The sequence below is a fragment of the Myotis lucifugus genome, unplaced genomic scaffold (assembly GCF_000147115.1).
Source record: "Myotis lucifugus unplaced genomic scaffold, Myoluc2.0 scaffold_184, whole genome shotgun sequence".
Taxonomy (NCBI): domain Eukaryota; kingdom Metazoa; phylum Chordata; class Mammalia; order Chiroptera; family Vespertilionidae; genus Myotis; species Myotis lucifugus.
The window spans coordinates 687,505-698,892 of record NW_005871232.1 but is presented as its reverse complement, the minus strand read 5'-3'; the positions used below and the strand labels follow the sequence as shown (position 1 = coordinate 698,892).

The following is an 11,388-nucleotide window of genomic DNA, read 5'->3' as shown; positions in this document are numbered from 1 at the left end:
CCATCGTTTGAATTTGAAAACACATTTCGCCGTGGTGCTCGCAGGTCGAGGGGGCCAGGCCGCGCTTCCTCGCCGGTGAGGCGCTGGCCCAGGTGAGGGTGCGAAGAAGGAGGGGGTCGCCTGCGCACACGCCAGGCCCGAGGCGGAGGAACGGCTCTGGCGATCTGAGCACCCGCTTAGGAGGCTCGGTACGCCCCTGAGCGGACGCTCGGGAACTGGGTGCGCGATGGAGGGTTGCGCCTGAGTATCAGGGTTTAAATTTCTTCCCCCCCTCTTGTTAGCTGAATGACGCAGGGGAACGTATTTAATCTTTCTGGGCTTCTGTCTCCTTATTGTTAAGTGGGGGTAATAATAACAGTACCCACTCTTCAGGTTCTTGTGAAGGTAAAGTGACATAGGTGAAGTTGTTAGAAACAGGGCCGGTATACAGTAGGCACCAAGTGTTTGCAGGCATTAATATTTTCATTGTCGCCGCTGTTGTCGAGGCGTGGGCCTCTATTGCCAAACCCTTTTTCCTGGATCAGCGAGGTGAGCACTTTGCGTGGCATGGGACGTGCCCTCTTTGCCGGGAGGTGGGGGGGCCCTGTCGCGGTCCCCTCTGCACTTGTTTTCAGGCCATTGTGGGTGCCTGGGGCTTGTCCTTTCGGGCTTTGCGGTGCCGAGCGGAAGGGGGTGTGTGCGGCGAGTTGCAGTGATTGCTGCCTGTCATCCGCCAGGTTAGAAAGTTTCGGTTTCCCCCATCACATTCCACCTCCTGCCCCCGAGATTCCTGCCTGTCATAATTCTCTAATATTCCTTGCCGAAGGACTAGTTAACGGAGTTCCTGGCCTGAAGTTGTCCTTGCTTCAGGTGATCACATTCAGGTTTGTTTTTGTTTATAAAACAAGGCAGCGCCCCGGTGGTGTGGTTGAGCGTCGACCTGTGAGCCGGAGGTCGCAGTTCGATTCCGGGTCAGGGCACATGGGATGCGCAAAGCAGTTAGGCTCTCATGGCTAGAAATAAGCGTATGGAGCTATGTAAAAAGAAGATGGATGGGTAGAAGTTTTGAGGCTGGCACCTCATTGGGTTTTTGCACTAACGTGCCTGGCCTGCTATATGGATCAGTGGACAGGGACCATATTTGATTCATTGATATATCACCTCTGGGTGCCCAGGACTGTTTTCCTGAGCCGGAACCATAGTTTGGGAGTCCCTGACCTGGATATTTCATAATGTTGTCAAAAGAACAGCAGGGAGCTCTCTTTTTACTCTTGCACCCAGTAGATTCTCGGTAAATGCTTGAATGATAATATTTTTTTCAGTTAAGGTTATCCCTGATTTATAAGTTTAGTGACTTGATGTTTCATTTAGTTGTAATAGTTTACTGACACATGGAATGATGCATTGACTGATGTGTCCGGTACTCTTTTGAATATGTCCACATACTTTATTTCCATTTTCGTTTACATTATTTGGAAGAATTCAGTTGAAACGAATTGTCCAGGTAACTAAGTTGAACGCCTAAATGCCAAAACGTTACAAAGTCTGTAAGTAACGTTCTTTAGAAGACACTAAATAACTAAAATAACTCAAGGTTCTAATTTACGCCACCCTTACTCTTTGATTTCTGAGAGGATTTTAGGCAGAAATAGAAATGTTTTATATTGTCTGACCTTTACTAATGAAATCTCCTTGGATGAATTTATCCATAGGTGGATCATATGAATAATAGTTGAAGGCTGTTGTATTTGATTCAGAATCTGTAAGTAATTTGGTCTTTTGTCTTTTCCATGGGTCTTCATGTTATAGAGCAGGGGTGGGAAACCTTTTTCTGCCAAAGGCCATTTGGATATTTACAATATCATTGGAGGGCCATCCAAAATTATCAGCTTAAAAATAAGCCTGCTATATTTGGTCAAACACTTAATTAACTCACCCCTAGTACCTTGGCAGAGCCAGACCAAATGATTTCAGGGGCCTTATATGGCCTGCAGGCTGGACGATCCCCACCCCTGTTATAGATGAAGCAGTTTAATGTTTTCCTTCTCTGGAAATGTAGTTATATGGGGGAAGTATGGGCTGGACTCAGACTTTTTAAACTCCATAGTCTTAAATGGTGCTTTATTACAGATGCCTAAAGAAGTTGTTATTCTTGCAAAATGGAATCTAATGTAAATAAGGATGGGGTGCCTAGACCATCTTATGTTTTTAGTGCTGACCCAATTGCAAGGCCTTCGGAAATAAATGTTGAAAGCATTAAGCTGGATCTCTCTCGTGAATTTTCCTTAGTTGCTTCAAGCACTGAGGTAAGTACAAGAAAAATATTATGTTATCATAATTGAGTGGAAATATATGTGGTGCACACAAACTTGCAAACAGGTACGACTAGAGCAGACGTTGTGGTTTAGGGCAACCTTCTAACGAGGACCAAAGTTTTGCCATCTTAAGATGAGCCTTTTGGAATATTGATTTTAAGTTGGTTATTAAAAAACAATGACTCAGAAAGAATCTTGAACCTCCCCCTTTCTTGCCTAAGGTAATTTGGATGGAAAGCCTGCTTCAGGAGGGGAATCTTAGCCAGTTTACCTTAAGGATTTTCACCTTAGCCTAATTTGAATTAAGTATGGTGGATAGGAAAGATCCAAGCTAGACCCTTCCATGTTTCTGGGTTACTTGGCAGGTATTTGTTTGCTTGATTCCCCTTCAAAATCCCCGCCCCCCACCCCTTTCTTCTTTTTCCATGATGGCATATAAGCTTGAATTGCCCAGTGCCTCTTTGGGGTTTTCATATTATTATGGACCTTCAAATGTATATACGTATAATAGGCTTTGGACAGTTTCACCTGTCAGTCTGTCTCTGTTAATTTGATTTTTAGCCCAGCTAGCTGGGAAGAAAATTATTTTTTTCAGCCCTCACACTTCTTATCTCAGTAATTTTTTCACAATGCCTTAAATATAAAACAGTTACTTTTTTTAGTAATAGGTCCACTATGCCCCTAGGAATTGCAGGCCTTACTTTAAAAAAAAATTACAGGTTTTTAAAAGTTAAAATAATTCAGTAGTGTTTAAAAAATAAAAGTCCTACTTACTACCACTGTAATGTTTGGTTTGTGTCTTTATAGACTTTTTGAGTCAGTCCATTTATATTCTATTTGTTACCTTTCAGACTGTTAATTTTGATGCTTTAGAGAGATGTACTAACCCGTTCTGGGTGGTATGGGTATAGACTATCAAGAATGATGGAAGGGAAAGGGGCATATAGGAACATAGATAAATGAACAATGCTTATTTAATACTATCATATGTCAGGTTCTTTCACTTTGACTCATCCTATATAATAAAAGGCTAATGTGCAAATCGACCGAAGGACAGAATGACTGGTCGCTATGACTCACACTGACCACCAAGGGGCAGACGCTCAATGCAGGAGTTGCCCCCTGGTGGTCAGTGAGCTCCCACAGGGGGAGCCCCGCTCAGCCAGAAGGATGTCTGACTGCCAGCTTAGGCCCAACATCCCCTGAGGGCTCCCGGACTTGGAGAGGGCGCAGGCCAGGCTGACCCCCCCCCCCTGCCTGAATTTTGTGCACCGTGCCTCTAGTTTAATCATAAAGAAAGAAAGGAGAAAAGGTAAGAAGGGACATGTGTTTCTTGGTTTATAATGAAGTCATACATTATGTAGTCTTTTGTGTGGCCTTTTACTTAACACAAGGGTCAATAAATAATGGCCTTTTCTTGTGTGTGTATTGCCTGTATTTGTAGTACTCACAAGCTAAGGATGGTTTTTACACTTTTAAATGGTTGAAGAAAAATCACAAAAAGAATGTTTTCTGATGTGAAAATTATGTGAAATTTAAACTTCACTGTCTATAAATAAATAGCCATACTCATTTATTTATTTATTTTCTAGGTCTGTTTTGCACTATAGTAGCAGAGTCGAGTAGTTGTGGCCATCATAATAGGGCCTGTAGAGCCTAAAATATTAACTATCTGGCTCATTACAGAAAAAAATTTGCTGACCCCTCACTTAGCATGGTGTGTTTGGGACTCATTATGCATCATGTATCAGTAGCTTGTTAGTTTTTATTGCTAAGTAGTAGTCCATTGTGCAGATATGCCACATATCTTTCCATTTACAATTCGATGCACTTTGGATGGTTTCCAGTTGGGGCCCTTACAAATAATGCTGTTGTGAACATTCATGTGGAAGCCTTTCTGTGAACTTATGCTTTCTTTTCTTTTGGTTAAATACTTAGGAATATAAGTACATATTTAACTTCATAAGAAAGTGCTAAATTGTTTTCCAAAGTGGCTCTACCAGTAGCAGCAGTACAGGTTTCAGCTTCTCCAACTTCTTTGCCATCGCTTGGTAATTTAAAAAAAAAATACATTTTTATTGATTTCAGAGAGGGAGAGAGATATAAACATCAATAATGAGAACCATTGATTGGCTGCCTCCTGCAAGTCCCCTACTGGAGATGGAGCCTGCAACCTGGGCATGTGCCCCGATCAGGAATCGAACTGTGAACTCCTGGTTCATAGGTCGATGCTCAACCACTGAGCTGCACCAGCAGGGCAACGCTTGGTAATTTTGTGAGTGTGTAATAGTACTTTATTATGGTTCTATTTTGCATTTCCCTAATGAGCACTTTTCAAGTATTTGTTGGTCATCTCTGTACCTTCTTTTGCAAAATGTTTCTTCAAGTCATTTCCACATTTAAAAATTAGGTTGTTTGTCTTATATCTGAGAGAATTTTATATATATATTGTGTATACATATCCTTTGTCAGATTAATGGTGTCTTCATTAGCAGAGGTTTATTTTCATCTAATAATGGTTCTAAATTTTTTTTATTTTATTTTATTTTATTTTATTTTTTTTTATTGTTCAAATCTTTATTGTTCAGATTATTACATTTGTACATTTGTTCCTCTTTTTTCCCCCCATAACTCCCCTTCTTCCAGCTCCCACCCCACCCTCCGCCCTCACTCCCCACCCACTGTGTTCATCCATAGGTGCATGATTTTTGTCCAGTCTCTTCCCGCATCTCCCACACCCCTTTTCCCCTCAAGAGTAGTCAGTCCATTCCCTTTCTATGTCCCTGATTCTATTATAATCACCAGTTCATTCTGTACATCAGGTTATTTATTCACTTGATTCTTAGATTCATTTGTTGATAGATGCATATTTGTTGTTCATAATTTGTATCTTTACCTTTTTCTTCTTCTTCCTCTTCTTAAAGGATACCTTTCAGCATTTCATATAATACTGGTTTGGTGGTGATGAACTCCTTTAACTTTTCCTTATCTGTGAAGCTCTTTATCTGACCTTCAATTCTGAATGATAGCTTTGCTGGATAAAGTAATCTTGGTTGTAGGTTCTTGGTATTCAGCACTTTGAATATTTCTTGCCATTCCCTTCTGGCCTGCAAAGTTTCTGTTGAGAAATCAGCTGACAGTCGTATGGGTATTCCCTTGTAGGTAATTGAGTCTCTTTCTCTTGCTGCTTTTAAGATTTTCTCTTTGTCTTTTGCTCTTGGCATTTTAATGATGATGTGTCTTGGTGTGGTCCTCTTTGGATTCCTTTTGTTTGGGGTTCTCTGCGCTTCTTGGACCTGTAAGTCCATTTCTTTCACCAGGTGGGGGAAGTTTTCTGCCATTATTTCTTGAAATAGGTTTTCAATATCTTGCTGTCTCTCATCTTCTGGCACCCCAATAATTCTGATATTAGACCGCTTGAAGCTGTCCCAGAGGCTCCTTACACTATCTTCACACTTTCGGATTCTTTTTTCATTTTGCTTTTCCAGTTGGGTGTTTTTTGTCGAATCTTTGGTTTGATTCTTGTGCTCCTCTGGTCTGCTAATGGGTATAATATTCTTTATTTCAGTCCGTGTATGCTTACTTTCTAATTTCTTTATCGTAGCATCGAGGGTCTCATTAGTTTTCGTGAGGCTCTGCTCAAATTTATAGCAAGCCCTCAAAATTGCGATTCTTAGCTCCATATCCTCCATTTCTGTCATGTTTTTTTGTCTCCGCATCTTTTATGCTTTCTTGGTGCACCCCCTTGTGGTCTTTGTGTGCAGTCTTGTTCTAGCCAAGCCTTAATTGTTGTAGTTAACACTAGAGGGATTTGACCACCAGGCCGACTGGCTGTAGGAATCAGCTGTGTGGAAAACGTCTGTCTTCTGGGGAGGCGCTAATCCAGCCTTTGCCTGAGGCGATCGGCAAATGGCTCTGCGCAGGGCTTGGGCGGGGCGGGATCCACAGGGTGGGGGGAGGGAGCAGTTATGGCCGCTCTCAGTCCGTCCCCAGGGGCTCTGCCTCTCTGTCCCAGCAACCGCTGCAAACCTCGGAGGGGCCGTAGCCAGACAGTCCCGCTTCTCCCGTTTGAGTCTGGGTCCCTAGAGACTCGCCCGGATCTGTTGCCCAGAGTCTGGGACTCCCTCCTGATTGAAAACGACAACCGCGCCCTCAGCCACCAGCCCGCTTTGCGCGCGCACCACCGCACCACCGTACCTTTAAATTTTCCACACTGCACCTCCTCTGAGCCTGGGAATGCTGTTGTTTTTCCTTCTAGTTGAAGAGTCTCTCCTCAGCTAGCCTTCCTGTGGTTCTGGTTGATGTCCGTTCCGTCTTTTAGTTATATTTTTGAAGTGGTTGTTTACGGCGGCAGTCTCCGGTGTTTACCTATGCCGCCATCTTCGATTCTCTCTAAATTTTGTTTTAATTGTTATATTTTGTTATCTATCTAGTTTTTTTTTATGATAGCACTTTTTATTTTATTTTTGATTTTTTTGTTAATCCTCACCTGAGGACACCTTTCCATTGATATTTAGAGAGTGGAAAGGAGGATGGAGAGACAGAGAAAGAGAAAGAGAGAGAGACAGAGAGAGAGAGAAAGAGAAACATTGATGTGAGAGAGACACATAAATTGGTTGCCTCCTGCATGTGCCCCAACCAGGGATGGTGATCAAGCCTGCAACCGGGTTCTAGGCCCTTGCCTGGAATTGAATCCAGGACCCTTCAGTTTTCAGGCCTACACTCTATCCACTGAGCCAAACCAGCTAGGGCTTGAACTAGTTTTTGTGTATAGTTGATATAGAGGTTCAGGCTGGATTATTTATTTATTTTAACTTCCATTTATTTAATTATTTCAGCATTATTTTTTCCTGTTAATTGTTTTAAGTGCCTTTATTGACAATCAAATGACTATGTGTGGATCTATTTTTGGATTATTCTCTTCAATTGACCTATTTGTCTATCCTTACAGCTATACTTCACTATCTATTTTTGTAGTTTTATAATAATTCTTTTTTTTTAAATCCTTACCTGAGGAGTGAGGATATTTTTTTCCATTGATTTTTAGAGAGTGGAAGGGAGTGGATTGAGGGAGAGGGAGAGAGAGAGAGATAGGGGAGAGAGAGAGAAAAACATCAACTGGTTATGTTGGGATTGAACCTGCAACTGAGGTATGTGCCCTTGACCAGGAATTGAACCCACAACCCTATGGTCTATAAGCCGAGGCTCTAACCACTGAGCAACCCAGTGCAAGTGTGTGTGTGTGTGTGTGTGTGTGTGTGTGTGTGTGTGTGTTTTATTGATTTCAGAGAGAAAGGGAGAGGGAGAGAGAAATAGAAACATCAATGATGAGAGAGAATCACTGATCTGCTGCCTCCCTCATGACCCCCACTGGTGATGGAGCCTGCAACCAGGGCATGTGCCTCTGACCAGAATTGAACCAGGGACCTTTTAGTCCACAGGCTGAGGCTCTAACCATTGAGAAAAACCATCTAGGGCAGTGGTTCTCAACCTTCTGGCCCTTTAAATACAGTTCCTCATGTTGTGACCCAACCATAAAATTATTTTCGTTGCTACTTCATAACTGTAATGTTGCTACTGTTATGAATCGTAATGTAAATATCTGATATGCAGTATGGTCTTAGGCGACCCCTGTGAAAGGGTCGTTCGACCGCCAAAGGGGTCGCGACCCACAGGTTGAGAACCGCTGATCTAGGGCATTTTTTACATATGCATATATTCATAAGACCATCACTACAATCAAGTAGTGAATATTTCTATTACCCCTAAAAGTTTTCTTGCACTTCCTTCAAATTCCTTCCTCATACCACACATCCAAGTTACTACTGATTAGTGTTCTGTCTACATCAGCGATTCTCAACCTGTGGGTCACGACCCCTTGGGGGTCGAATGACCCTTTCACAGGGGTCGCCTAAGACCATCGGAAAACACATAAATAATTAATATTGTTTTTGTGATTAATCACTATGCTTTAATTATGTTCAATTTGTAACAATGAAAATACATCCTGCATATCAGATATTTACATTACGATTCATAACAGTAGCAAAATTACAGTTATGAAGTAGCAACGAAAATAATTTTATGGTTGGGGGTCACCACAACATGAGGAACTGTATTAAAGGGTCGAGGCATTAGGAAGGTTGAGAACCACTGGTCTACATATTAGTTTGTGCTTTCTAGAATTTTATATAAATGGAATCAAAGTTATGTGCTCTTTTATTTTTTGGTTGGGTTCTGGTTTCATTCTCTTAGCATAATTATTTTGAGTTTCATGCATATTGTGTGTAAAAGAAAGTGTCCATGGTATGGATATTCCACAATTTGTTTATCCATTCACTTGCTGTTTACGTTGTTTGGCTGTTATGAACAAAGCTCCTGTGTACTTTTGTGTACAAACCTTTGTATGGACATAATAATTGCATTTTAAAAATGAGGTAGGCTCATTTCTTCCCTGAAGGAAACAGTAGAGAGGATGCTATATAGCAGAAATATTCTAAATTCATGATGGAATTGAGCATTTGGTTTGATAGGGGATTCTGGTTATTTGTGATTTATTCTAGAGTTCTGTGTTTTAGTGCTTTAAACTCTGTTATTAGTAAGAAAGGTTAGGATTTTATGGAAAAAATGGCTTATTGTAAACTTCAAGCGTAAATATAGAAGGTAGAGGAAGTTTTGCAGTATTTTTTTTTTAAGATTTGGTTTTTGTATATATAAAATGGTCAAAAATGAGAATCATTGTCTGCTTAGAGATTTTGTATAATCTCAGATTGATTGTTATATAACAGCCACTTGAAAGAAGGATAATCTCTGAAGAGTCACGTTTTGTATTTTTTAAATACAATTATTTTGTTCTTCATTTATAGGCAAACAGTTTGGAATCCAAAGATTATCTTCAGGTTTGTCTTCGAATAAGACCATTCACACAGTCAGAAAAAGAACATGAGTCTGAGGTTTGTGTTGCATTATATCTTCAAAATGGGCAAAATATAATTGTTTTTATTATTGTTTTTATTGTGGGATTATTTTTATTTGTTTGTTCTAGGGCTGTGTGTATATGCTGGACTCACAGACTGTTCTGCTGAAAGATCCTCAAAGTATCCTTGCTCGGTTAAGTGAGAAAAGCTCTGGGCAGGTGGCACAGAAATTCAGTTTTTCTAAGGTAAATACTCATATGAATCTGAAGATTTTTCTTTTTCTTTTTTAAAAATATTTTTATTGATTTCAGAGGGAGAGAGAGATAGAAACATCAATGATGAGAGAGAATCATGAATTGGCTGCCTGGGAATCAAACCCGGGACCCTTCAGTCTGCAGGCTGATGCTCTATCCACTGAGCCAAACCGGCAAGGGCTGAAGGCAAAGATACTTGTCTTAGGTTAAATTGCTACATATTTGTATATAATTAGCTATATTTATCTTGTTTATGGAACTTAGATCTTAGGCACTAGTATTTTTTTCTCAAGGGTAGGACTCAAATTCCAGGTCTGTAAATTTATATGTGAATAAATCACAGTTTAGTTCTTATAATAAATTTTTCTTAAAAAAAATCCCCCCCCCCCCCCCCCCCAAATTCAGATGAAAACTTGTTCGGTTGGGTCAGAATTCTATCTTAAAAACTTCATCAGAGTAGGTAAACTATCAAGTTTACTTGTGAGAGTTAGGGATATGGCACCTATTTTAAGGATGAATCATAAAATGATTTAACATTTTTAAACATGAGAGATTAATTTACAAAAAGAAATAAATTTAAACATTTATCTCTCTCTTTTTTGGGGGGTTCTATTTCTCCTCTTCAGGATTTTCATATACACGGAGGTAGAGTAGAACTCATTGTGAATATTAACTTGAATTTTCTAAAAAGATTTGTTTTTAAAAATGCTTATTTAGGTTTTTGGTCCAGAAACTACACAGAAGGAATTCTTCCAGGGTTGCATTATGGAGCCAGTAAAAGACTTTTTGAAAGGACAAAGTCGGCTGATTTTTACTTATGGGCTAACTAATTCAGGAAAAACATATACATTTCAAGGTAAATTGCTTTGTTGCTTTTTTTTGTTGTTAGAAAAAATGAAGTACTAATATCCACTCATATAATACTTGCATGTAATTATGTTTCCATTACCTAGTACATTTGCTCCATTTTTAATAGTAATGAATAATTGAATGTGTACTGCTAATGGCTTTTAATTCACATTGAGTTAAGTCATTTATGAAACTACTTTACCCATATGATAGAGAATTAGATGATAAAAATACAGAAAAAACGATTGATGTGACATAGTGAATTGAGCATGGATAACCAGGGAACGACTTTGTTTCATTTTACTGTTATACTTTGTGATTATGGGTGATTGCAAATCTATGGCATAATCTGAATGTGTTCAGGTTTTGCATCAAAATAGTAATTGATAAAATGTCTATTATACAGTGAACCAAAGTGATAAACTGAGTAATTCTTCACCTTCTCTCACATTTGTCTTAGCTGTTTACTTTTGTCTATGGTGGTATAAAAGGAGCATTGGTAGTCCAGGGACGTTCATGCTTTCTTAACTCTGAGGGAGTATAAAACAAAAATTCTTTTCACAGGCACAGAAGAAAATACTGGCATTCTGCCTCGAGCTTTGAGTGTATTATTTGATAGTCTTCAGGGAAGACTATATACAAAAATGAACCTTAAACCACATAGATCCAGAGAATATTTACGGTTATCACCAGACCAAGAGAAAAAAGAAATTGCTAGTAAAAGTGCATTGCTTCGGCAAGTGAAAGAGGTATGGAAGTATTTTAGTATGTAAATATATCAAAACCATGACCTATTATAAGCCCTTTAGTTTGTTTCAGCCTATATTGGAATATTTATGGTGGTGGTAGTTGTCTTGTCTTTTTGAGAAAAGTACTAAAAGCTTGTTTGAAGACATCTCTTCTTTTTCTATTTTGTACATACAGCAGAAATGTTTAAACAAAACAAATGTAAATGGTTCTGAAATCTTTCTTGGTTGTTGTAGAAACACATTGTACTTACTATGCAATGATTTAAAAAATGTTTTATTTGTAAAAGTAATATATATATGTGTATATATATATATATATATATAC

General features: G+C 39.4%; 1 protein-coding gene across 20 annotated transcripts in view; it reads left to right on the top strand.

Annotated features, from left to right (window-relative positions):
- The window catches only part of KIF20B (kinesin family member 20B), a 62,153-nt gene continuing 50,765 nt past the window's right edge, over positions 1-11,388 (top strand). For 8 of the 20 annotated variants that reach the window (XM_023760486.1, XM_014462529.2, XM_014462528.2 and 5 more), the window contains exons 1-7: positions 1-92; positions 1,692-1,741; positions 2,110-2,285; positions 9,161-9,247; positions 9,340-9,456; positions 10,183-10,321; positions 10,879-11,063. In XM_023760486.1, the coding sequence (XP_023616254.1) occupies positions 2,139-2,285; positions 9,161-9,247; positions 9,340-9,456; positions 10,183-10,321; positions 10,879-11,063 (675 nt within the window). In that variant the 5' untranslated portion in view covers positions 1-92; positions 1,692-1,741; positions 2,110-2,138. Of the gene's footprint in view, positions 189-810; positions 864-1,691; positions 1,742-2,109; positions 2,286-9,160; positions 9,248-9,339; positions 9,457-10,182; positions 10,322-10,878; positions 11,064-11,388 lie in introns of those variants that run through there. The other 12 variants (XM_023760495.1, XM_023760494.1, XM_023760492.1 and 9 more) reach the window with 10 other exon arrangements.